This window comes from Ictidomys tridecemlineatus, chromosome 8 (assembly GCF_052094955.1).
Source record: "Ictidomys tridecemlineatus isolate mIctTri1 chromosome 8, mIctTri1.hap1, whole genome shotgun sequence".
Taxonomy (NCBI): Eukaryota; Metazoa; Chordata; class Mammalia; order Rodentia; family Sciuridae; genus Ictidomys; species Ictidomys tridecemlineatus.
Genome location: NC_135484.1, coordinates 1,621,052 through 1,647,382, shown reverse-complemented (window position 1 = coordinate 1,647,382; position 26,331 = coordinate 1,621,052). Strand labels below are relative to the sequence as shown.

The following is a 26,331-nucleotide window of genomic DNA, read 5'->3' as shown; positions in this document are numbered from 1 at the left end:
ACACCACGGGCACCTGATAACTAATTGCTCCAAGAACCAATAACAGCACTCAGGAAGCAGGTCCGAGGCCGCCAAGGTTCCCACAGAAAGGCGCAGGGGGTCCAGAGTCAGTGTCCACAGCAGCTCCCGTCCAGCGGCCCTGGGGGAAGCCCAGCAGGGACAGCACTGCATCCCTGGTTCTAGACAACAGTGGGTTACAGATAGGAGCCCAGGCAGAGCAGCTGTGAGTGGCTTCAGGTCAGGAACAAAGTGGACCTTCTGCCAGAGTCGGTTCTGAGTTGAATTCACAGGCTATGGGTGAGGGGGATGGGACGGAATTTTGGATGTGATCATGCTCACTACTGAGAATTCATAGCCAAGTACATGAAACGTGGTTTTTACACTGTTGACTTGCTCTGAGGTTGTCATAGTGCAAGTAATGTCATGGTCAGAGTGTAAAAACGTCACACAAACGCTACTGGACTCTCGCTCTCACTGGCGAGCGTGATAGAGGAAGAGAGCCCGTGTGGTGACCGTCCCTCCTCTGCGATGCAGACAGCCGGGTGCCGAGGGGGCAAGCAGGCTGCTCTGGCCTCCCCCAGGAAGGAGAGTGGCTCTGTGACAGGGTTGATCTTCCCAGGCTCCTTCGTGAGACCCGTCCACATGGGATGACCTTGGTCCCTGTGGGCACTCTCCACGTATTCCCAGGAAGCACTGACCACTGGCTAGACAGCTCAAGCTTACCCTAATCTGCTTCTTTCCTCCCCAAGAAGTTGGAACCGGGAGAGCTGAGTCACTTTTTGCTTATGGGTGGAAATGGAATAGAGAAGAAAAAGACTTGTTTTTGTCAAGGAGGCAGCAGTGCACAGCAGGGAACCTGTCCAATCCAGGTGTATCCTTGAACCCTACCAGTGGCCCTATGTCTGCACCTACTGTGTCAGGAACAGAAGAGCACAGGAAGTTCTCTGTCATCGGCACAGAGCATCGTCTTCAGGGCCTGCGCAGTGGTGCACACCTGTGATCCAGAGACCCGGGAGGCTGAGGCACGGGGACCCCGGTTCCACAGCCAAGTCGGTTTCTCTTGGCAAATGAGCAAATCAGCCTATTCTCCAGGGGTTCCACAATGGCTCAGGAAATGTCCTTCCCAGAGGAGGCCTAGGAGACCTGAGTGGAGCCCAGGAGGACCTGAGAGGAGGCCCGGAGGCTACGCTCTGGGCAGCACCTGGAGGCGCCCTTCCCACTCCTGGGGCCGCCTCTGCCTCAGACCAGCTGAGCAGCGGAGCGCAGGCAGCTCACGGCCCTGAACGTGGCAGAGAGGAGGCCAGGCCAGCTGAACTCATTCTGGACATCAGGATCCCAGCACTACACCCAGACAGAGGGGCCCTCGGGAATGCTCTCTAGGGGTGGAGGGCAGCGTGTGGCTGCGGCCCCATAAAACCCTGCACAAACATGTGCCCACCTGTCTGCTCGTGGGGAGGGAGACCAGGCGCCCGGGGCGTGGAGGGGCTGCCCACACAGCGTCTGGAGGTCACAGTCCTGGTCCAGGTGCTGGCGTCCAGGAAGTCAGGCAGAGCTACGGGCCCCTTGGAAGCCGGCCTGGCCATCTGTTAGGGTTAGGTGACCCAAAGGCTCAGGTTTAGAGGTGCAGGGACGGGGTCATGCAGCCTTAACTCCGTCAGTGCGTTCATCCCCTGATGGGATTGACCGACTGGTAACTGGAAGCAGGTGGGGTGTGGCTGGGGCGGGTGGGCGCTGGGGGCGTGGCTTTGGGGTATATACTTGTACCTGGTGAGCGCAGTCTCTCTGCTTCCCGGTCACCACACTCTTCTGCCCCTGCCTCACCGAGGAAGGGCGCCAGCCTTCTGTGAGCCGAGACCTCTGAAACGGTGAGCCCCCAAGTGAACTGTTCCTCCCGTGAGATTGTTCTTCTCAGGTCTTTCCGTCACAGCTGCAAAGGCCGGCTGAAGCACCCTCCGTGCCGACCCACAGCCCACCTCCGCGGGCCGGGCCTGGGCCGGGCGGCAGACCTCGGTCAGCCCTCTGCAGTCCTTGGGCTCACCCTGCGCCTCCCTCCCAGCAGACACGGGTTGCTCCTGGTTTAGAGAAAGGCTCGAGCAGCCCTCCAGAGCTGCACTGACGGGCGGAGGCTGCTGTCCTCCCTGTGAAAGGAGACCTAGGCCTTGGTGGCCTCTCCTTGGGAGTCCTGCACAAGGGCAGAGCGGCCAGGGGATGGACTTTGTTGGGGACGGCCCTTGATGGGAGCATCCACTTTGCTTAACCCTCTCGGGCAGGGCTGGGCGATTCAGAGCGTGATCGAGTCCAGGCACGGGAAGGCTCAGGGCACCAGCTGTGAGACGCGGTTTCCTCTGGTCTTGCCAGTTTCAGGAGGTCAAATGCTCTGATCCCCACCAGCTGACCATGAGACAAGGGACGGGACCTGGAGGGCCTGGGTCTGGCCTTGACCCAAGGGGTCACCCGAGTGTCCACTGGGGGCAGGAGAGCCTCAGTGAGCAGCCTGGGGAGGCCATTCCTTGGGGTGAGTCTTTCCTGGACACAGAAGCGGGTGTGAGACTGGGAAATGAGTGGTGGGGAGATGTCACGATGGCCACGTTTCTTAGAGCAAGACGTCAACATGGACGGCGAGCAGCCACGGAGGAGGTCATGTACACGTTCAGGGACGGGGGGTGTGCGTTGGTTTTCTTGCGCCCCACGTCAGCAGAAGTGGGCGCCATACGTGAAAGTGGGGGGTGAGGGGGCCAGGTGTGTTGGAGGCTTGCCAGGAGGGTACTGTGCCACAATCCCAGCCCTGAACTTCCCCCCTCACTCCCCAGCACTGCCGGGCAGCTAGAGAGGGCCGTGGAACACGCCAGAATGGAGACGTGCCTGCACGCGTGCACACACACACACACACACACACACACACACACACACACACACACACCCCTTAGTCTTCATTCGTTGCTGGTGGGTTTGCAGGATCACAGAATCTAGGTAACAGACCCCTCGTGATGATCAAAGAGAAATGATGCCCTCCCAGCTATGGAAAGAGGTTAGTCATGAGAAAGAACTTTCCAAAGCAAAATCCATAAAAGGTGCTGGAAGGACAGTCATTTAGAAAATTTTCAAAGGTGAATTGACCCATTGTCTCAGCAAATGATTTCACAGAATCTCACAGAATGTCAACTGCCCTGGGAACCGGAAGCTCACTGATGCAGATGGTCTGTGCTTCCGCTACCAGCAACGAGCAATTGCCGCATCCCAGCGAGTGCAGGCTCAGAGCAGCGCTGAGGTCCCCGGCGCCTGGCTGCCCACCCTGGGATCACACCCTCCCTGGCCTGCTGTCCTGCCGAGCGACCCTCCAGGCTCCCCCGACCTGCAGACGGGGGGTTTCAAGAGAAGAGCAGGGACCACCTCTAACTCTCACAGAGCTGCCCTGGGCCCTGGAGCGCTCGGCTGTGAACTTGCTGTTATGGAACAGGCCTTTCCACGGGCCATGAAGGGTCTCGAGCTCCCCAGAGACTGTACAGCAGTCAGTGACACACAGTAGGCTCTCGGGAAGACCTGATGCATCAGCAAGTCCAGATGTCAGACCTTCAAAATGAAAGTCGGCCTGAATGCAGGGGACGGTTATTTGGAAACAACTTTAAAACACCTTGCAGGATGGGGAGGGGCGCCTAGGGGAAGGAGCGCAGTGGGAAGCTGGAGTGTCCACCTGCCCGCTGAGCCCTTGCTGCCCTTCCGTTTCACACAGCAGAGCTCACTCTGCCCGGGCGAGGGGTCCGAGGCTCTTGGCCTCAACACCATCTCAGCAACTGAACACAGTGGGCAGGAGGAACATGGGTCTGGGGATTGCACCCCAAACACGCCCCCAGGCTGAGTGCTCACTGCAGGTGGGCCCATGAGGTGCTGCCCAGCTCAGTGGGCGAGAACACCTGGGCCTGGCCAGGCGGCTCTGGCCCTGCCTTGGCGAGAGCCGCCTGGGCTGGCATAACCCAGGCCGAAGGCAAACACCACCCCCCTCCACCTCCCGGGCACAGGACTCCCTTCCTCTTGGGAGTCGCACTCCTGCCAGTTCTCAGGCACACGTCAGCCTGATCTTCTCCACAGCTGACCGCCCCTTACCTGGCCAGTGTGTGGGAAGGCCAGGTGTTTGGTGGCCTGTTCCAGGAAGGGCAGCTGGTAGCAGCCTGGAAGCCCTGCAGGCTCAGGTTGAGGGCAGGGCCCCAGCCTGCTCTTGTCACAGGCCACCAGTGTCTAGGGCACAGAGTGCCGGTCCTGCTAGCTAACTGTGCAGCCCTGGTCTGCCCAGGTCTCTGCTGGGGCTTGTCCAGGGTCCCAGGACCTTCTTTCCAGCTTCTCAGAAACAGACCAGGTCAAACAGAGTTGCCCATCCAGAGGGGAAGCTGGCCTGAGCCCCAGTGAGTACTGACCAGTGTCGCGGCTGCAGAAGCCCCTGCCCCAGAGGCACAGCTAACAAGGCCTGTGAGTGGGAGAGCGGGGTGGGGGCCACTCACCCAGAGCACAGGTCAGTGCCCAAGCTGCAGGGCTGCTCTTCCTCATTCCCATTTGCTGAGAAAGCCCAGGCAGAATCAGGGTAACCAGAAGTAAGTCGGTGTTTTTCTTTGAATTTTAGAGTTCTACGTAAGAGAATTTCTTTATAAAAGTTTCTTCTCAATTTTTGTTTCTTCTTAAGATTAGATGTTCTTAGAAGTATAGAAATCACATACAGGTGCCCCTTTCCTGCCACAAACCTGTCGTCCCGAGGAGAGCCTGCTGTGAGTCTACTGAGATTCATGTATGTAGGTGTCCACACATTGTGTGCTCTCCCACGTCCTCCCATGCACAGTGTCTACAATTAGTTACGTGTGTGCACGTATCGAATTACAGCACATTCCTTTACATTATGCATATGATTCTTCATAAAGTGGGCTGGTCCTACATTTGATTTAATAGAAGCCTTTCTAAAACTTCTGCCTAGGTTAGTTACATTAAGCCCTTTCCCAGACTACCTCTCAGCAACCTGCCCCAATCCCTCCCCAGGGAGAGTTCTGGGCTTCCAGACCAAGGGCACCCAACAGAGCTGCACTCAACAAACAGGCCTGGCCACTTGCTGACACAAGCAGGACTCTGGCACAGTGTGGGAAGAGCCGGTCATTCCAGTAGTGCGTCAGGCTCAAGCCTAGAAGACACTTCGCTGTCCTTCTCCAAGACTTAAGAGCTGGGCACCCGAGAGTGACCCTGAGGAAGGAAGGCAGCAACTCAGCCAGGTAAATAACACAGGGCACTCCACCCAGTGTGCGGACAGAGCGCAAGGCCGGTGGTATTTGGCTTTGCTCCTGCAAAGCACAAGATCATCTCTGGAGCTTTGCCAGCACCACTTAACCTCACTGCGGCTTGGTGGAAGCACCTGGAAGACTCCCTCCTGTCCCCTGTCCAGGCAGATCAGAAAGATATCAGCCCTTGGCTGAGCCTCAGCTCCAGCTTCTTGCTGGTGGACTGCACCTTATTCAAAACAGAGCCGCCCCTCCTTTTAGCCGGCATGAGCTCTGCTGGTGCAGAAGGGCTTTCAGTTCCTGATGGTGGAAAAGCTGTCCTCCTGCGTCCACCCTGGACAAGCCCTGCGTGGCAGAGCTGCTCTCCATGACTGGGTGGTGTTCTGCCCACTGTGTGGATGGGGGAGTGTCCATTGTGTCCACTGTGTGGATGGGGGAGTGTCCATTGTGTCCACTGTGTGGACGGGGGAGTGTCCATTGTGTCCACTGTGTGGATGGGCGTGTGCACCCTGGTGGTGTCGCCTGTTTTGTTCTTGGTCTAGCACTTGCCATCTTCTCAGTTGGTGTGGCTTCTGTTGCTCATTTGTTTACAGCCTGTTCTCTCCCCTAGAATTTAGCCATGTGAGACTGGGGCCCCGGCCACCCTGTGGGGGGGTCCACTACCATAGGTGGGGCAGCACTACCCGGCCCAGGCAGGCCCCGCGAATACGGCGGGCACTGCAGGAGTCAGTTCCACATCTAAGGCAGTGGGGGCTCATTGGAAAGGGGAAAGGAGCCATGCACTGGGAGAGCAAAGTGTGTGTGCGTGTGTGTGCGAGTGTGTGAATGAGTGTGTATGAGTGTGTGTGTGTGCGTGTGTGTGAGTGTGTGTATGAGTGTGTGAATGAGTGTGTGTGTATGAATGTGTGTGTGTGCGTGTGTGTGTATGAGTGTGTGTGTGTATGTGTGTGTGAGTGTGTGTATGAGTGTGTGTGTGTGAGTGAGTGTGAATGAGTGTGTGTGTGTATGAGTGTGTGTGAGTGTGAATGAGTGTGTGTGTATGAGTGTGTGTGTGTGAGTGAGTGTGAATGAGTGTGTGTATGAGTGTGTGTGTGCGTGTGTGTGTGCGTGTGTATGAGTGTGTGTGTGAGTGTGAATGAGTGTGTGTGTATGAGTGTGTGCGTGCGTGTGTGTGTGTATGAGTGTGTGTGTGTGTGTGTGAATGAGTGTGTGTGTGTGTGTGTGTGTGTGTGCGCATGTGTGTGTGTGTCCCAATCCGGGCCCTCCGTCACTCCTGGAGTGAGAGTGAAGCAGTTAAGGTTTGCTGAACTGTGGCTGCTGCGCTGGGAGAGAGGAGGGCAGGGTGCAGACCCTCCCCACTCTGGAACCCAAAGGGTGCCTCAGCAGGTGGGATGCTGTGCCGGGGGCTGGGCAGCCTGGCTGGTGGTTAGGGGGGACTCAAATGTCCCCTCAGAGAAAGGGAGCCCCAGAATCCCAGGACAAGAGAGCTCTGGGGTTGTGGGCCGGGAGCTGCCCCTAAGAGTGGACAGGGTCAGCAGCTTCTGCTCTTGTCCTGAGCGGTCCCTGCCCTCTGCAGGATGTGGAGTTAGGGGCTTCAGAGGCCAACACAGCCTTCTTGTCCCAAACCCCTTGCCCAGTTGGAGGCTCTGCCTCACTGAGGACAAACGCTGGCCCGTGAACCCTCCGCCCCTCAGGAGGTATCTGTCCAGCCGGGTGCCAGCCGTCACGGCCACACATGCTCACGTGGGTCCAGTCTGGCATCGGCCTGTCCCGGGATCATGGGAGCCTTGGAATAACAGCTAAGAGAAAACCTTTCTGCTCACCATGGCTGTGCTGGTACCAGTGGCTCCTCCCCAAGGCTGCCCGTCCCTGAGTGCAGCCCTCTCCCAGTGCGACAGCTGCTCAGGCACAGCCATCGCCCCTCCCTGAGCCTGCCATCCTCTGCAGGTCAGAGTCGGACGAGGCGAGGGGACTCGTGGACTTCCTGGGAGCCACGTTCAGACTTCAGAGGTACATGTCAGGAACACTGAGGCTGATGGGCTTCTGTGCGCTCTCCTGGGCAGAGCTGGCCACTCACGGTGCTTCCCTGAAATTCGGGGCTCTCCCCAGCTTCTTGGCAGGAAGCCTGCTGAGTTAAGCAGAGATCTCTGCCACTGGACGCCTGGGAGCATGGGCTACCAGTGGTGGCAAACAGTGGCACCTAGCGGTGAAGTTGGTACCAGTCTTGGAAACTGGGGTGGGTCCTCATTCCCCCCTGTGCTGAAGATAGACCCCCGAGAGTCACAGAGGCAGGCAGGGAAAGCCAGTTTTATTTAGGAAACAGACAAACCAGAGATAGAGAGCAGGAGAGAAGTGAGGGCCCAGCTGGTGGCCCCCGAGAGGAGTGTGTCTTGCCCCTTTGTGGATCCCAGACTTCCTGTCCCCGCCCTCCTCTTTCTGTCTGCCTGTGTGCCCAAGACAGGGGAAGAAGAGCCGGGGGACTCATTGGCCACTCCTTGTGCTGGGAAGTGCGGCTGGATCTCCAGAGGGTCAGCAGCTGTTGGGGGGTGGTGGATCCCGAGGTTAGCGGTTAGCAACCCATTTCCTTTCTTTGGGATGAGCTGCCTGTCCTTTGCCTCTGTTATCCAACATTCAAGGCCTCGGGGGTCCTTTCTGTTCCATCCCGGGTACTGGGACTTCCCCTGGAGGCCAATTTCCAGGAGTGAGATGATGTGGGCACCTTGGGTCATCTGTGTCAATCTCTTCGGTCTTGTGTAGGGTAGCCCTGGTGCAGGTTCCCAGCTCCTGGGCACTCTCTGCCCATATGCTGGAGTGGCATGAAAGCCAAGACAGCTTCTGGGTGCCCAGGTCTGCCGTGCCCTTCCCTGTTCAAGCACATGTCTGTGGGGCTGCTTCTGTAGATGAGGGCCGTTGTCAGGGTCTGGGAAGACACGAGGAAGCCAGTGACCACATCTAAACCTGCCTCGGTGATCTGGGGTGCTGGAGGCCTCTGTGGTAAGGAGCCTTCCAGAAGGTAAAGACGCTGCGCACTCTTAAAATCCCCCCAAACCGAAAACACAGCCTCTTCAACAAATAGTGCTGGGAACAGTGGAAATCCATATGCAACAAAACGAAATTAAACCCCTATCTCTCACCATGCACAGAACTCAACTCAAAATGGATCAGGGACCTAGGAATAAAACCAGAGACTCTTTGTCTAATAGAAGAAAAAGTAGTAATCATGTGGCATTAGGCCCCAACTTCCTTAATACGACTCCTTTGGCACAAGAATTGAAATCAAGAATCAATAAATGGGATGGACTCAAACTAAAAAGTTTCTTCTCAGCAAAAGAAACTGTCTGTGAGGTGAATAGAGAGCCTACATCTTGGGAGAAAAATCTTTACCCCTCACACATCAGATAGACCACTAAACTCTAGGGTATATAAAGCTAAACGTAAAAAAAAAAAAAATAACCCAATCAATAAATGGGCCAAGGACCTGAACAGACACTTCTTAGAAGATGATATACAATCAAGCAATAAATATGTGAAAAAAACGTTCAACATCTCTAGCAATTAGAGAAATGCAAATCAGGGGCTGGGGGTGTGGCTCAAGCAGTAGCGCACTCACCTGGCATGCATGCGGTCAGGGTTCGATCCTCAGCACCGCAATACCAACAAAGATGTTGTGTCCGCCAAGAACTAAAAAATAAATATTAAAAATTAAAAATGCAAATCAAAACCACTCTAAGATACCATCTCCAGTCAGAATGGAAGCTATTATGAAGACAAACAACAATTCTTGGCGAGGATGTGGGGAAAAGGCACACTCATACACTGCTGGTGGGACTGCAGATTGGTGCAGCCAATATGGGAAGCAGTATGGAGGAGATTCCTTGGAAAACTGGGATTGGAACCACCATTTGACCCAGCTATCCCTCTCCTCAGTCTACATCCAAAGGACTTAAAAACAGCACACTACAGGGACACAGCCACATCAATGTTTATAGCAGCTCAATTCACAATAGCTAAACTGTGGAGCCAACCTGGATGCCCTTCAGTAGATGAATGGATGAAAAGTGAAATATATACACAATGGAATATTACTCATCAATAAAAGAGAATAAAATCATGGCATTTGCAGGTAAATGGATGGAGTTAGAGAAGATAGTGCTAAATGGAGTTAGCCAATCCCCCAAAACCAAATGCCGAATGCTTTCTCTGATATAAGGAGGCTGATTAATAGTGAAGTAGGGAGAGGGAGCATGGGAGGAATAGATAAACTATAGATAGGGCAGAGGGGTGGGAGGGGAAGGGTGGGAGCATAGGGTTAGAAGTGATGGTGGAATGAGGTGGACATTATTATCCAAAGTACATGTGTAAAGACACGAATTGGTGTGAATATACTTTGTATACAATCAGAGATATGAAAATTGTGCTCTATATGTGTAATAAGAATTGCAATGCACTCTGCTGTTACATATAAGTAAAAAGTAATTTTAAAAGTCCCTCCAAACCTCCATAAAGCAGGGCCTGGGGGTGGGGTGGTGAAGAGGCTGACGTGATCAAAGTCATGATGTCGGAAGTGAGTTCCCAGCTAGGGGACAGGGCAGGGAGGGGGAGGCTTGCAAAGACGGAAACAGGCGGCCAAGGGGATTCTGCATGGAGCAAAACGCGTCAGGAGGCCCAGGTCCTCCGTGGGGAGCTGGGAAGCAGCTGCTGAAGATGCTCCCAGGGCTGGTGGAGCGTCCAGAAGATGGTGCGGGTCAACCTAAGCAGCCAGGCCAGAGAGTAGAGGTAGCAGAAGACAAGGTCAGAAGTTGTCCAGTACCAAGGACAAGTGCCCTGTGCATAAGGTACACAGGCCAGAGTCGAAGCCACTGAGGTGGGTTGCAGAGTTGAAAAGAAGGGCAAAGTTCATTAACTGATTACAAGGCTGAGGTGGAAAGTCCATGTTATGCTGAATATTGTTACTTTCTCCAGAACTAGGGCCTGAACCTAAGGTGCCTGACCACTGAGCCACTCCCAGCTCTTTTTAATGTTTTTCTCTTTGAGTCAAGTTCTCACTAATGGCTCAGGGCCTCGCTAAGTTGCTGAGTCTGGCTTTGACCTGCGATCCTCCTGCCTCAGCTTCCCGAGCCGCTGGGATTGCAGGTGTGCCACGGCGCCCAGCTGTTGCGGGGACTTTCCGAAAGGTTGGCCTTTTGAATTGCTGCAGCCTCCCTTTTCAAGGGAAGTCGAGGTGCAGAGAGGACCATGGCCCACCCGAGAATGCCCACCATGGGGAACGGGTGTGAGCCCTTTTCCACGGTCAGGCCCTTGTGCACCATGCTGCTCTCAGTTCTGCGTGAGCAGCGGTATCCACATGTGCTCCACATATTTATTATTTTCATCAAACTTTCATTGTCATCAGACTAAGCTTCAAGCACCTCATCCCCTTGACTGAGGGTCATAGTTTTCAGATGGTGGCTTCCCTCAACAGTTGCCACCTCATGTCCCTGACCCACGCTGGAAGGCTCACTTCATAGATCCACACTAGGCAGAGGTGACCAGGGTCACAGAGCTTTGGGAACAGTCTGCAAGCATCAAGCTTTACTAACAAACGAGTAGCAAAGGGATTTTTCTAGCTTTGGCTCTGAGGTTTGGGGCAGACTTGCCCTATCCAAATCAGTAACTGCTGTTTGAATTTTAATTAACTAAATAAAACGCAGCTATCAGTGTCACAGCTCCACCTGCTGCATGTCAGGAGCTCAGTCGTTGCATGTGCCAGTGACTGTTGACCCGACCGGCACTGCTCGAGAAGGCACATGTCCAGCCCCTTGGCTGAAGCTGGTCCTGTGTGTAACAGGTCTTGGATTTCTTATGACAGTTAGAACAGTGCTGTGTGGGTGACATGAAACGGGCCCACTGGGGTGCTCTGCATGTTGTAAAGAGCCCTACTCATGGAATCTTCTTAAATGGCTTCAACAGTGTAAGATCATCGGGTCTTTGCAATGCCAAGGATGGGCCTGGGGTGTCCTCATGTTAGCTCCTTTTCAGAAGTTGAACTCGGTGCCTTGGGGTTGACATTTATGCTTTGCTTTTTAGGACAGAAGAACCATCCACATTCAGCACTGTTGACAAATCTCTCCAGGCAGAAGGTAGGTCACATGCACATGTAAAATAGGAAGTGTATCACTTTGCCCTAAGATCACACCTGTCCAAAGTAGTGTGAAAGTGCCATCATGTGCCGCTGAGAAGAGCCACCGCACTGCCTCAGAGGAAGGGGTCGGGTGAGATGCAGGAAGGTAAATGAGTAACTCTCTGGTGCTCGGGGCCCAGTGTGACCAAGTTCATTAACTAGTAGCAGCCTTGACGGCTAGCACGCTGTGACTCAGAGGGAGGACGGCACCCTGGTTCTTGCAGGGAGCTCCACCTCTATGTGCCCACTGCCAGTGGACCCTGCGCCAGCACCATGGAGAGAAGCCTGAGGAACGTCCTCGTGGTCTCCTTTGGATTCCTCCTCCTCTTCACAGCCTACGGAGGTCTGCAGAACCTGCAGGTAGGTGTGGGCCTTGGAGCATGACCTTGTTGACCTCTAAGCTTGTCCTGCCTCCAGAGCCACAGGCAACAAGTAGTGCAAGGCCATTTCTTTTGTTGGTGCACCCTAGACTCTCTGCCCTGTGCCTCTGAATTCTCCAGAACAGACTGTGTTTTAATACAAAACCTGACAGCGTCAGTCCTACTTACATTTCCACGGGCTGTACACTGTTTGACCCTTGGACAAGCAGAGCCAGTGTCTCAAGAGAGGGTTTGAGAGGACGATTTGCCTTTGGTGGTCAAAAGAAGACACAAGAGAAATCCTGAATTCCATGGCTCCATGCCCCTGGCTTTGTGATCTGTGCAGAAATAACCATCTATCCAACCTGGCTAGACCTCATGGACTCCATGCTGTCTTTAAGCAAAAGTGTGACCCTGGGCAGAACCGTCTTCCTTCTGAGCCACTGATGGACCGCTTGCTCCTGAGTCCGAGTCATACAGAACCCAGTGGTTTCCAGAAGGCTCTGGTGCTGGTGCCGTGGACCTGGGGTGGAGTTGACATGACTTCGAGTCTGATCTTTCACTGGCAATAGACCTTCAGAGAGTTCCAAGGACTGGCAGGAGGCAGGCCATCGCTGTCCCCGAGAGCAGCTTGCTCAGTGTTGCACCTTGTGGCCAGGGCTGTCATACAATGACACCGTTTTGGAACTTCTGGTGATGACCACAGTCTCCCATGGTTTGTCAGCCAGGTCAAGAAGTAGCCACCTACTGCATGCCCAGCATTGAACCAGAGTTCAGTACTGTTCCAGCGCTGCAGGGGGGTCGGGAGAAGGGCCCTCTGCTTCCAGGCACAGGGAGGCCTTCCAGCAGCTTCCCTTGGTCCTCCTCCCAAGCGCTGAGGCTGGCGGGTGTCCCCATCCCCACACTTTCAGGGAGCAGGGTGCCCGTCCTGCTGTTGAGAGGCTGCTGGCCTTACGCCACCTACCTGCCGTGTCCTTAGCACAGAGGGCCTGTTGCTGGGGTTGGGGACCTGAGGTGCCTTGAGCCCACAGGTCCTGGCACCCACACCACTCCCCTGCCTACTCCTCCCCCTCCTTGACAGGCCGGTCTTGTTCCCACAGAGCAGCCTCTACAGCGAGGACGGCATGGGGGTGGCGACGCTCGGCACGCTCTACGGCGCTGTCCTCCTGTCCTCCATGTTCCTTCCACCCATCCTCATCAAGAGATGTGGCTGCAAGTGGACCATTGTTGGCTCCATGTGCTGCTACGTGGCCTTCTCCCTGGGCAACTTCTACGCCAGCTGGTACCCGCCCTCCCGCCCACCCACCTCCTGGTTTGCGGGACTCTGGCGGCACCTGACTGTTCAGGTTCTGTGGGAGGCTGACTGGCAGCTCCTCCCCACTTTCCCACCAGAACTTCCCTGCCTTCCCGATGGCTCCCTCTCTTCCTCCTGACCTCCAGTGCTGACCTCTCCCTGGGATCTGTCCTCGGCCCTCAGCCTCCCTTGCACCCCACGGGCCCCCGTAATGGCAGGAAGAACCTGATTCTGTTGAGGAGGGCGAGTCTGGGAGGCGTGGCCAGGATCAAGGGCAGGGATGCAGGCCACCCCTTGCCCTTTCTTGCAGGTTCACCTTGATCCCCACCTCCATCTTGCTGGGGCTGGGAGCGGCCCCGCTGTGGTCTGCTCAGTGCACCTACCTCACAGTCCTGGGGAACACGCGTGCACAGGAAGTGGGCGAGCTCGGCGAGGACGTGGTGAACCAGTACTTCGGCATCTTCTTCCTCATCTTCCAGTCCTCTGGTGTGTGGGGCAACTTGATCTCCTCTCTGGTGTTTGGGCAGACTCCCACTCAAGGTAAGGGAAGAACAGAGTGTCCCTGGTGACCTCCAAGGGGGAGGGCGGACAGCACGTAGGCACTTGGCCTTGTTCCCAGAGGAGGCCCTCAGCTGGCCTCAGCTGCAGAGTCCCATGAGACCCTGCTCCTCCCAGGACAGTCGGGGGCTGAAGATCCATCTCCACACGTTGCCCCCTCCCGGAGAGCAAGGGTCCATGGGGTCGTGGCTTCCTTTGGGGGCAAAGAACAGGTTTGCCTGACTATTTCCTGTGGAATTAGTCCATGGGCAGCTTTTTAAGTTCTGTGGTCAGTCCTTCCTGTAACAAGAGGTGCGCTCATGGTGGAGCCCTCCGTCACCTGCCTTAAGTGTCCCTTGCCCGACGTGATGCGGAACGTGACTTGCACACCACGGTGTGGAGGATCTCAGTCTGGCCAGAGGAGTTGGGCAGGAGCCGGCCCTGGGGGACAGGTTCTGGCCTCTTGCTGCTGTCGGGTTGACCCTGTCCTGCAGCCTGGCCCAGCTCCTGCTCTCCCAGGTAGAGCCCAGCTCTGGGAAGCTGTAGCCAAACCTCCTGCTCTTTCCAGAGCACGTCATCGCTGGCTACTGGCATCCCCACAGGGAAACCTCAGGGGCTCGCGCTCTTCCTGTCCCCCAGCAGGGAGGGCTACGGCTGGGCCCTGGTGAGTGCAGCAGCAGGCACTGCACATTCAGGCCAGGGAGCTGAGGGCAGGAACCCAGGGCACACATCCTCAGGGCCAGCCGGGTTTCAGCAGCCACCGCCTGGTACCCTCAGCTCTCACGGCCTTCCGTCCCTGTGCTGCACGTCTCGCCAGCCCAGACAGTGCTGCGAGGTCACTGTCACGAGGCCATGGAGACCACTGGACACCGACTGCGGTGCGTTAGGAGAGGGCACGAATAGTAGCCAGGCCCATGCTGCGTGTGCTCTTCCCTGCTCTTGGCAGAAAGCGTATTTGATCCTCTGCCTCCCTGAGGAGGGGTCTTGAGATCAAGGTGTGCCTAAGGGTGAGCGTGCCCTGGTCCTTGTCAAACACAGCTGGGTCCTTCCACGTCCTGCCTCAGAGGCTCCACCACCTGCCCCCATTCCCACTGCGACGCCCAGGACTCTCATAGGCTGTTTGCTCCTGACCCCGCAGAGGCCACCCCAGAGGAGCACCTTGAGTCCTGTGGGGCCAACGACTGCCTGATGGCCACAGCGCCCACCAACAGCACCCACCACCCCTCCCAGGAGCTGATCTACACACTGCTGGGCATCTACACCGGTACGTGTCCTTAGCCACGAGAGCCCCTCGAAGGCCAAGCCCAGCCCTTCCTGGGCTGAAGAGCACCATCCCAGCTCCTAAGTGCTCCGTTTCCGTCCACACCCCTGCCCTGTGTGGTCTGCAGGTCCTCAGGGGCTTCTCTTTGGAAAGCAGGCCTGTGGGCCAGGGCTACCCTGCAGGGTGCCCGTGACATTTAAATCTCTTCTCATCCCCAGAGCCCCATGCACTGGCCGTCAGCCACATTCCAACCAATTAAAATCCCAAAGTCTGTTTCTAAGGCTCCCTAGCCACACTTGGCAAGCTCACTGGCCACAGCTAGCTCACTAGGCGAGCAGCTACCACAGTCCCCATCCAGGGGACCAAGGCATGGAGGACCAAGTCCATCCAGGCGACCCTGAAAGGCCAGGAAGGGGTGAGGGAGGTACGACTGGGGGGGACACTGTGGGCTGCCTGAGACAGGTGGTCAGACTGGTCAAGGCTACTGTGAAAGACCCAAGGACAAGGGCAGATCTGTTTCCTGGGCAGATTTTCATATCCACCTGATGTGGGGGTGCAGGAAAGCTGGGTGGTGACCAGCCAGCAGGGAGCCACAACCCAGAGGAGCAGCGAGGGGCACAGGCAGCATCTGGACAGAGAAGACAAGACCAGGGATGTGTGTGCAGACACAGGTGTGGGGAGAAGTGGCTGAGGTCCACCAGCCTGGAGGCATTTGGCTTGATGGGGCAGGTGACCCTTCAGAGTGTAGAGGGGACCAGATACAGGAGAGGGCCTGGGGGCATCTAGGGGCCAAGTTTGAAATCTCAGGAGGAGATGAGTTTTTAGGGAGGAGGAAGCAGGAAGGACTTCAGGGAGGACGGTCCACAGCCTGGGCGACTCGGTGCTCACAGACTGGCCAGGGCATGGGAGCCCTGCAGAAGAGGGAAAAGCAGACGGGGAGTCGGCGCACGCAAGGGACAGAAGCAGCAGGGAGTGGGTGAGAGGGTCAGAGGACCAAGAGCCTGGAGGTTCAGGAGCACGGCTGGACAGCAGAGACTGGTGACCCTCCAAGGTGTCTGAGGCCAGATGAGTGGCTGGGAAGGAGAGTGGAGGGTGTGGAGGGAGTCGGTGAGGAGCGGGCTGAGGCCTGCACTTTCCAGTGGGTTCCCAGGTTCTGTGGGTCTGTGCTGGGGACAGGGGTAGAGGTCAGCCAGGCCTGCGCTTTCCGCTTTCCCTGCATTTCCGTCCCTGTCTCCCATGGGAGCAGGCAGGCCCAGCTCACGGCAGCGTCCAGGCTGAGATCACGTCCTGCTCTGCACTCTCTAGTTGGACAACCAAGAGCAGAGACTCCCCTCCCCGTGGCTCCAGGACTCCAGACCTGGGGTGACAACCTGAGAGGTGGATCTGGGAGTGGACATTAGGCTCCTGGCGTCCCCTGGTCTCAAGAAACTGCTTGTACTGTCTTCACCCGGGGAAGGCCAGAGACGCGGGTTAGTCAATGGTAACGCAGTGTTCACGGCAGCAGGTGGTAGCAGGATGTGGCCACAGGCCGAGTGCTGAGCCAGATCTAGAGGAGTGGCACAGACCACAGGAGAGCCCCTCGGGGCGTCCGTGGCTCGCAGGCCCTCCTTCCCTCCTGCCCAGCAAGGTGGCACTCTCAGACTATCCTTCAAGTCCTCCTCTGCCTTAGCCCCAGGTGCTGCTCATCAGATACTTGGTACCTGCAGAGCACAGTGACTTGGGTGGTGACCTCAGGCTCTCTGAGCATTGCACACATGAAGAAGTTTCTTGAAGCCGATTTCTTTAGGGCGAGAGCGTTACCTGCACAGCATCCCCCACCACCTTGAGGGAACTGGGTCACATGGTGTCTGCACACACCTGGCTCCTAACAAAGGTGTGTGGCTTCTGTGTGCTGCCTGCCTCTCCCAAGCTCCCGTCTCCGCAGAGGAGAGGAAACCATGACTTCCACCTGATTCACACACAACCAGGCGACAGGCTTCCCCAGGAGGGGCCTGTGCAGCTGGGGATGCAGGGAGCCCCCGTGCCCCACCACCAGCTGTCAGTTGGGCGAGTGATGAGGGCCCTGGCATGATGGTGAGGGCTGGTCAGCTGGCAGTGCTCGGTGCGCCTCCCCGTGCCCTCTACCATGACAGGGGAGGGTGGCGAGGTCAGTGAGACGGAGGTCAACGGGAAGGAGTCCTTGAAAAGTGTTCTGAGGGCCAGCGGCGCCAGGAGGAAGGGAAAGACCAGACCTCCATCCAGCCTGTGCCGCCCACACGGGGTCATCCCTGTTGCCAGAAAGCCCAGAACCAGCTGGGAGTCACAGGGACTCTGTGGAGAGACACCACCTGCAGCAGCTTGGGCCCACCCAGAGCAGAGCTGAGGCGCAGGTGGACGGGCCAGGGGCGGGCGGGGAGGAGGGGACTCGCTGGCTTCTGAGGCCCGGCACCTGGGCGTCCAGGATGCTCCCTCGGAGCAGATCCATCCCTGTTAGAAACAGCGGTTTACACGGCAGCCCGTTGGCGTGGTTCAGATAAAAGGCCGTGCAGCCCCTCAGCCCCGTCCTTCAGCCCCGTCCCTCAGCCCCGTCCCTCTGCCCCAGTCTGCTTCTCTCCAGGCCTTCAGGGCACATAGGGACTAAATCCTCACGTCCCCCTTGCTGAGCGCGGGTGGCGCATGGTCAGCACCTGGCTCAGCGCTGGCTTGGTCTCCTCTTTACTGATCTGGTGGCCTCTTCCACCTGGGCAATAGAGTTCTGTCCTTATCCCCAAACGTGACCCACTGTGATGGATCCACTCCATTTAACCAGTTCCCACCAAAGTATTTTAGGCAAAAGATTCAAAATAAACCGGAGTGTAGCACATGGTACCCTGAGGGGACTTGTTTTCCTAAAAAGTCTGCTGTCGCTGGACATGGCTGCAGGAATTCAGGCAGACGGTGGCCGGGGCCCCTGAGTGCGTCTGGGCTCTCTCCAGCTGTTGTGTCTCCTGTGCCCGTGAGGACAGTGCAGGTCCATGGCAGGTTCCCTGTGGAAGCCTGGAGGCCCCACGTTGACCAGGGGCCACACGTGTGTCCGTGTGGTGGGCACGTGGGGTCCCGGCTTGGCTGAGGTCTGGTGGGACTGACGGCACCTGCGACTGGACTGGGAGGACCTGTGGGAAGGCAGGAAGCGGCTGGGTGAGTCCTGTCCACACTGAAGCTCCCTGCCCCTCTGCCCCTTTCAGGGATTGGCGTCCTGGCCATCCTGCTGACCGCCGTGTTTCTGGAAGCCACAGAGGACAGTGGATCCCAGAACGAGGCCGAGACGAAGCCACCCCGCCTTGGGTCCACCTTATTGTCAACCTTCAAGCTCTTCAGGGACAAGCGCCTGTGCCTCCTGACCCTGCTGCCCATGTACAGTGGACTGCAGCAGGGGTTCCTCTCTGGAGAGTACACCAGGGTAGGCCCCGCAGCGGTCATGCAGTCACCGCCCGACTGGTGGCCCTGCCCCGTCTGCACCTGAAGGGACACAGGGACCCAGGGCCACCTGCCCAGGCCCAGGGTGGGAACAGCCCACAGAGGTCCTGGCAGGGCTGAGTGTGTGACTCAGGACACCAGCCCCAAGTACCTTCAGACCCACAGGCCCTCTCAGGTCCTGGGTGGGAGTTGACAGCCCTGTCCCCACCACACTCTGGGCATTATGTAACCTTAAGAGGGCCATAGGTCAAGGTTGGACTGGCCAGTCTGGGTCACCTAGGCCTGCCCTCCGAGGTGTGGTCCTCTGCCTCATTCCCACCATCCCGCCTCCTTGGCCGAGCTGCCTACCAGCACCATTGGGGCAGCTGCCCATTCAGACTGAATTTCAGATCAAGGACAAGCTTCCTTGAGGGACGAGTGTGCCCCATGGACTGTCTGGTGTGGTGAATTGCGTGTGTCAGTGCTGAACGGAGGGCAGTCTCCAGTGTGGAGGGAGGGTCTCGAAGGTTCCAGAGAGGCAAACAGGATGACCCAAAGTCCCCTTGGCCTTTGGACACCCCCAAAGCCATCAGGGCTGTCTGTGCCCCAGCCCAGGTGAGCAGTCTCCATGTGGGCTGCCGTCAGCCCAGCCCTTCTCCTGGGGGTCTGCCTTGGTCCTGCCCAGGATGGCAGTGTGTGCTGAGGGTGCCCAGGGACTTCCTGTGACTGGCAGGGCAGCGTCTCAGCCCCTGGCCTCTCCTGCTGGTCCTCCCATTTTCAAACCATCATCTTCTGTCTTTAGGGCCAGTAGGAAGTGATGGGGTTGGTGGACGATTGTCCCTCCCAGTGCCGTGGGTAATGCCTAGACGGTGACACAGGGCACAGAACGCAGGGAGGACTCCACGTAGAAGTCTGTCCACTCGCTCTCTTTTCAGCTGTGACCCTGGGGGGATGTCCCTACAGTCACGAGTGTCGTCCCCTGTGCTGGGCCTGGAGAAAGGAGTGTGCTGCCGTCCCAGGGCCAGTGGTTCTCAGCAGCACAGGGAGTTTGGGCTGGAGCGCTGCGGAGCGCGGGCCCTGCTGACGGCCCCTGTGCTTCCTGCAGTCCTTCGTCACCTGCGTCCTGGGCATCCAGTTCGTGGGCTACGTGATGATCTGCTTCTCGGCGTCCACCGCGCTCTGCTCTCTGTTGTTTGGGAGACTCTCCCACTACACGGGCAGGAGGGCCATCTACGTGCTGGGTAGGCGCCCCCTCCCAGTTCGGCAGTGGAAGGGGGGACAGCTCAGAGGGCGCGTGGGGCCTGACGGCACAGGTGCCACCCCGTGGCTCGGAGGCCAAGGAGTCTGTAGAACATTTGACCAGGGGCCCTAGGCCCACCCTCATGAGAAGCCCCCCTGCGGTCACTGAGTCTAAGTCCCCTCAGCTTAGGACCTCCCGAGGTCCAGAGAAGACGGCCCACCACCCCCAGGCCGAGGCGGCTGCAGTCCAGGGGTCGGGTTCTCCCAGGTGGGTTGGGAGCCCAGAGGTCCACCCCATCAGGTGGCCGATGCCCCAGCTTGCTCATAGGCCTGCGGTCCCCTCACACTGTGTGTCGGCTAGGCAGGGGGCAGAGGAGGAAATGCGGCCCCTCTGCTGGGGTCTGAGTGCCCACGGCACTGCCTGTCCTGCCCCTCCCTCTGTCCCAGGTGCAGCCACCCACCTCTCCTGCATCGTGGCCCTCCTGCTGTGGCGTCCACGCTCCTCCCAGATGGCAGTGTTCTTCCTGCTCCCCGGCCTGTGGGGCATGGGGGACGCTGTCTGGCAGACGCAGAACAATGGTGAGTGACCAGAGCCCAGGCCCTCGGCCCCCTTGCTCAGTCACTGGGCAGATGGCAGGGGAGTGGGCAGCCGCTGGTGTGGCCGTCAGAGCCAGCCAGCCCAGGGCTCCATCAGAGGCCAGGTGCTTGCGTGGGGAAGGGAGAGGGAGCCCGGGCTGTGAGGGCTTCTCACCGAGCTCTGGGTCTGCAGTATGTTCTCTGAGCGTCTGTTCAGGTCCATCTGTGCGGGGTGAGGCCACCTGCATGGCCTGGTGGTCCCTGGGTGACCAGCGGCTGAGCACAGAGAGGGAGGAGGAGAGAGGCCGGTGGGGTTCACAGAGTGGGCGAGATACAGGCAACAGACCACAGCATGGGGGACCTTGAGCTGAGGGACGCGAGGCCACGGGAAATGGTGAGGCAGACACTGGTGGTCCCCCGGCACAGAGATGGACAGGACCAGAACGCCAAGGAGAGGTGAGCGGGTCCAGGTGCAGCCCCTGAAAACTGTCCCCAGGGACCCCTGATGTCCTTGGAGGACTGGTGACAGGGTCCAGGTGCAGCCCCACTGAGCTGTCCCCAGGGACCCCTGACGTCCTTGGAGGACGGGTGACAGGGTCCAGGTGCAGCCCCTCAGAGCTGTCCCCAGGGACCCCTAATGTCCTTGGAGGACTAGTGACAGGGTCCAGGTGCAGCCCCACAGAGCTGTCCCCAGGGACCCCTGATGTCCTTGGAGGACTGGTGACAGGGAGGAAGTTGAACACCCATGATGATGGCAGGAGTCACAGGCCTAAGTCCTCATCCAGGTCGGTGCCAGGACCTGGGTGGGGGGAAGCAGAGTGGAGAGCGGGCATTTAACCCAGTCCCCACCCCACAGTGTGGAGGGAGCCCTGGCCAAGGCAGAGGAGCCCTGACCCAGGCAGAGGGGTCCTGACCCAGGCAGAGGGGTCCTGACCCAGGCAGAGGGGTCCTGACCCAGGCAGAGGGGTCCTGACCCAGGCAGAGGGGTCCTGACCCAGGCAGTGGTGTCCTGACCCAGGCAGAGGGGCCCTGACCCAGGCAGTGGGGTCCTGACCCAGGCTGAGGGGCCCTGACCCAGGCAGTGGTGTCCTGACCCAGGCAGAGGGGTCCTGACCCAGGCAGAGGGGCCCTGACCCAGGCAGAGGGGCCCTGACACAGGCAGAGGGGCCCTGACCCAGGCAGAGGGGTCCTAACCCAGGCAGAGGGGTCCTGACCCAGGCAGTGGTGTCCTGACCCAGGCAGAGGGGTCCTAACCCAGGCAGAGGGGCCCTGACCCAGGCAGAGGGGTCCTAACCCAGGCAGTGGTGCTGGCGAGGCTCCTGGAAGTGGCAGCAGAGGTCAGGGGTGTGGGCCTCTGTGTGGTTGGATGGCCTGCTTCCTGCAGGGAGAGTAACCAGGTTTGCAGGGAGGGCGCATGGGAGAGCAGGAAGCAGATGTTCTGTAGGCAAATGGGGGTGGGAGCAGAGGTGTGTGTCTGGCTGTGCCTGAAAAGGGCAGGGAGCCCTCTGGCTTGCATTTTACCCCAGGGAAGGAGGGTGCCCCAGCCAAGCGGACAGCACTGTGTCTGGCAGATCTTGCAGTGCCGGGATCACAGGGCCCCTTGGAGGGACATGGCTCAGAAAAGCCCTGTCAAGGGAAGACCTTGGGACGGCACTGTTCCACCCTTACCCAGGAGACACTCGGGGATTAGAAATTCAATAAAGAAAATCTGCAAACCAGCTCACCCCAGTGTGCCAGGTAGGGGAGGGCTTCCCCGACACCTGGAATAAAAGTACACAGTCCCATCAGATCCTGGGCTTGACCCCAGGACAGGTCCTTTCCCGTGACCCGAATGTGCCTCCTGTTCACGGAGCAGCTGGCAAAGCTGCTGAGATGACGCCCAGCCCTGGGCTGCGGAGCTGGTCTCCTGACCCTCCCTGCTACCTCAGTGGAGGGAGTGGCTTTGGTGAAACCTGCACCACAGAGACAAATGTGATTCACTGAGTGACATGATCATGTCACCTCTAAATTTTTAAATTTTTACTTTGAGACAGGGTCTCCCCGTAGGTTGCTCACAGCCTCTCTAAGTGGCCGAGGCTGCTGTGAATCTACAATCCCCCTGTTCCAGCCTCCTGAGCCACTGGGATTACAGGCATGAGCCACCACACCTGGCAGGAGCATCCTCTAAAACACTTCTGCACGCCAAGTCAACAAGGAGCTGGCTAAATAGCTCCACAGCTTCCATACAGTCATCCCTAGATGTGTAACAGGATTGTAATGAGAATGTCTGCATTTTTCCTCCTGGAGGCACACAAACAATTGTGTGAATTCCTTTCTTTATATTGACATAGAACATACTCTCAGGAAAAAAAAAATAGTCTTTGTCAAAATTGGGCAAAGTTACCTAAGAGCCCAGGCATAACAAATGCTGAAGTCCAGTGAACGACTAGAACAAGGGACCCTTGGATAAGGGGTAGTTTAGATGGAATGACTTCTGCATTTTGTAGTAGGGCACATTGTTTTCTTTCCCAAAGACGTAACTCCTAGGGGGAGAAGAGTTATTCTCATGCACTTGGTGATCTCTCCTGGGGTGTGTTTGCAGTTAGCTGTCTTGGCCAGGAGAGGCGTTTTAACTCTGGGTCTCTGCTGCTGGCTCCCCGGAGCTCCCCGGAGGTCCCCGGACCTTGCACTGTACTAGAAGGCACAGCCCCACATCCAGGTGGTGCATGGCCATATTCCCAGCATCTCAGGAGGCTGAGGCAGGAGGATCACAAGCTCAAGTCAGCCTCAGCATCTCAGCCTCACCCTGTCACAGGGCTTGGGAAGAGCCAACTTCTCCCTGCTGGTGGGGACTCCCCTCTGCTTGGGAATATCAGGAAAAGGGGAGGAGCAGGGGGGAGGGGAGGGCTGGCAGAGAGACTAGAGGTGTCAAGGGTGTCAGATGGCCTCGTGGTGCATACTGAGAAGGCTCTGCAGTGGCAGCTCAGGGGCTCAGGGTGGTCTTTGTGAAGAGGGTGGGAGAAGCAGCAGGCTGGGCAGAGCTGGACAGTGACCTGGAGACGCTGGGGCAGGTCCTCATGTCATCTTATAAGCTGGCCTCCCAGAGGCACCTGCTCCTCTGTCCTGTCCCAGAGATGGGATTCTAACAGACCTCATGTAGGTGTGTCCAAAATCACACCAGAGGGACAGGAAGCTGAGTGACCGACTTTCATCTACAACTTTTATCCGACTGCATGAGTTTGCAGCAGCTGCCAGGCCACCGTGCAGCCAGGGGACTTGCAGCACTCACGTTTGTGGGGGCCTGAGTTCATGGCCAGTGTGGTCAGGGCTGCTGCCCGCTGAGGCCTCCCTCCCCGTGTCCTCAAAGTGACACTTCTGGGAGTCTGTGGCTCGAGTTCCTCTGCTGTAAGGACACTGCCCACATCTGATTAGGGCCACCCTGATGGTCTCACTGAACTTAGTAATCCCTGCCCAGACCCTGTCTCCAAACAGGGGCACATTCTGAGCTACTTGGGTTAGGACTTCAAAATAAGGATCCTGGGAGAGGTCATGTGGTCCCAGCCCTGTGAAGACAACTTGGTCTAGATCCACCTAGGAAGGCCGTTTTGATCTATACCAATCCCGTGGGACCTTTAATCAACACCAGTCCTGTGAGGACGCTTTAACTATCCCAGTCCAGGGAGGCCACAGTGCTCCCTCCCAGTCCTCTGCAGCCTTTCTAATCGGCACCCTCCCTGTGAAGACCGTCCTGTCCATGGTAGCTCCTTCACTAGGCAAAGGGGCCTTCCACCCTGTGTCTGTTGGTTGAATTCTTCTGCTCTGAGTTCTCAGGACAACCCCCAAATATGTCAACTACTGGATGACAATTAAGAATAAAAACACGCCAGGCGTGGTGGCGCACCTCTGTAATCCCTGTGGCTTGAGAGGCTGAGGCAGGAGGATCGCAAGTTCAAAGGCAGCCTCAGCAGAAGCGAGGTGTTTAGCAACTCAGTGAGACCCCGTGTCTAATTAGAATCAAAATAGGGCTGGGAAGTGGCTCAGGGGTTGAGTGTCCCAGAGTTCAATCCCTGGTTACCTCCCTCCAAAAAAATAAAATGAAATAAAACTTTCATAAAATAAATAAAAGAAACACTTAAGATGTTAAGAAAAAGAGTGACTTAAAGGGGAAAATCCTCCAAGGATTGGAATGGAAATCCCAGATGGAGTAGCCTCACTGCTGCCCTCTGAAAACTCAGCGTCTCGGTCCTGGGCTTGGCCAGCTCCTCAGCAGCTTCCCAGAAGGTCCCCGAGTGAAGCAGCCCGGCTGGGCCCGGCCTCGCTGGCTCCTGGCTGGGGACGGTGCAGCCCCTCTGTCAGCTGGGGTTCCTGGTCTGCAGGGAGGGCTGGTTGGAAAGTCCACTTCTGCTGAGGGGACTGGGCAGCGGCAGAGCGCTCTGTCCCCGACGTCCTCTGGGCGCTGGGTTCTCACGCCGCCTCCCCTTGCAGCTCTCTTTGGCACCCTGTTCGAGAGGAACAAGGAAGCGGCTTTCGCCAGTTATCGCATGTGGGAGGCCCTGGGCTTCGTCGCCGCCTTCGGCTACAGCTCCTTTCTCTGTGTCAGTGTCAAGCTCTACATCCTGCTGGGCGTCCTGGCGGTGGCCATGGTCTCCTACGGGACTGTCGAGTACCTGGAATCCAGGAGCCCGGTCAAGACCCTCACGGCCACACAGACCGGCCAAGCAGTGGAGGAAGAGACGGGGACAGCGATGTGACGGCAGTGGGCCACGGTGAGGGACTTCCACCACCCGATTCCAAAGGGGTGCGACGAGCCGGCTGAACGCCGGGAGGCAGCCTCCTGAGCCCACAGGGGACTCCACACTCACCTGGCAGATTCGGGACTTGCTTCCTGTCCGATGCTTATCTCCCGGAGGCTTCACACCATCAGGAACCGGGGCCGCCCTGAACAGGGCCACACACACCCCTCGCCGTCCCGAGTAAAGAGGTGCTGGACTGCATGGCACCTGCAGTGCCAGGGGTTCTGACCTCCGCCTGGATAGAAAGTGCAGCTCTGGGAGTGGGCGTCCCCCGATGGGGTTGAATCACACCCCCTGTGGGTTGTCGGCCTATCCTTTGCCCTTTGTGGGTAGAATGTTCCATGGGTTAGCCCCCCCCCCCGCATTAATAAAACCCGGGTTTGAGGCAGGCTCCTCTGTCTTGCCTCCTTGGTGGGAGCTGGGTCAGAGAGGCCGTCACTGAACCCAAAGAAAGAGATTTCTCTGTCATTGCGTCGTGCCAGCTGACACGAGCAAAGGACGGCGGCGAGGTCCTCCGACCGCTCCCGGGTGGTCCTGAAGTCACGGCTGCCCCTGCCCCAGGTAACCTCTCCCGGCGGACGATCCGTGTCTTGAAAGAAGAAGCCGCCACACGCGAGATGCCTTTTCGAATGCCCGGTTTATTCACTCCATCACATCACATCACACGAGGCACAGGAACAGAGGCTGGTGGGACTCAGTTCGCTCGATGTTGACCCACACATAGTGAGTCTGAACTGGCCAAAGAGCTCAGCCTTCCTGGCCTTTAAATACTATAGTTGTTTACAATACTTTAAACCAAAAACATGTTTATTCCATAATTTCTATTTCTTATCCTATCTTAACAGATCGTCTCTATTACATCACATCTTGTTTACATCTTTGCTTATCTTAGAAAATCACACTTGTTTTGTGCTAAAATACCTCAAAACATGTTTACCTTTTATCCTTATCTATTTCACACATTTTCTAGCTTAGGCACCTTTTCTTCATCACAACATGTTTACTTCAAACTCTCCTGTCCTTTGTTTATTTCAAACTCTCCTGTAACTCTCCTGTCACCAGCCCAGGACCCTGACTGTTTAGTCGTGTGTTGTGACCATCAGGGAAGTGACTGGGCGTGCTGCAGACCAGCAGAATCATCCAGAATGCCTCCCACTGGGCAGGGACAGAGGTCCTTGCCACGCCTGAGCTGGGCACACAGGTGCCTGTCACTACTTCCTGGGTGCACTGTCCCTTACGTGTCTCCTCCTTGCTGCGGGCGATGCTGTCCACACTCTCTCTACACTGTCCTTCTTGGTCCCAGGGGCTCTGTGTCCTTTCACCTCTGCCCAGGCCCCTCTCCCTGCCCCCTGGAGTTTGTGCCCAGGCTCCAGGTGCCTCTGGGCAGACGGCTCACCACGCCATCACACACTGTTGGCAGGAGCGTCTCCAGTGGAACTGGGCCTCCCAGCGTGTAGCGTGCCCTCC

The 26,331-nt window shown here is 57.3% G+C and overlaps 1 protein-coding gene across 3 annotated transcripts; it reads left to right on the top strand.

Annotated features, from left to right (window-relative positions):
- Positions 1-5,057: 5,057 nt before the first annotated feature.
- Positions 5,058-25,686, top strand: LOC101961793 (protein unc-93 homolog A). Of its 3 annotated transcripts, none has more exons than XM_078018683.1 (10): positions 5,058-5,246; positions 11,319-11,371; positions 11,637-11,772; positions 12,872-13,053; positions 13,376-13,605; positions 14,741-14,866; positions 18,067-18,281; positions 19,383-19,518; positions 19,964-20,095; positions 24,557-25,686. In XM_078018683.1, exons 3-10 carry the CDS (start codon positions 11,686-11,688, stop codon positions 24,820-24,822), a joined length of 1,374 nt encoding a protein of 457 aa, XP_077874809.1. In that variant the 5' UTR covers positions 5,058-5,246; positions 11,319-11,371; positions 11,637-11,685; the 3' UTR covers positions 24,823-25,686. The 3 variants fall into 3 exon arrangements, with proteins under 3 accessions (XP_077874809.1, XP_077874808.1, XP_077874810.1); XM_078018682.1 differs by lacking the exon at positions 5,058-5,246 and adding an exon at positions 11,077-11,202; XM_078018684.1 differs by lacking the exons at positions 5,058-5,246; positions 11,319-11,371 and having other exon boundaries at positions 11,378-11,772; positions 12,877-13,053.
- The last annotated feature ends 645 nt before the right edge of the window (positions 25,687-26,331 follow it).

Bases quoted from the DNA above. Each gene is read 5' to 3' on its own strand.
- LOC101961793 (XM_078018683.1), top strand. From the start codon at position 11,686: ATGGAGAGAAGCCTGAGGAACGTCCTCGTGGTCTCCTTTGGATTCCTC. The intron at 11,773-12,871 runs GTAGGTGTGGGC...TTGTTCCCACAG, and splicing joins GAGGTCTGCAGAACCTGCAG to AGCAGCCTCTACAGCGAGGA. The intron at 13,054-13,375 runs GTACCCGCCCTC...CCTTTCTTGCAG, and splicing joins GGCAACTTCTACGCCAGCTG to GTTCACCTTGATCCCCACCT.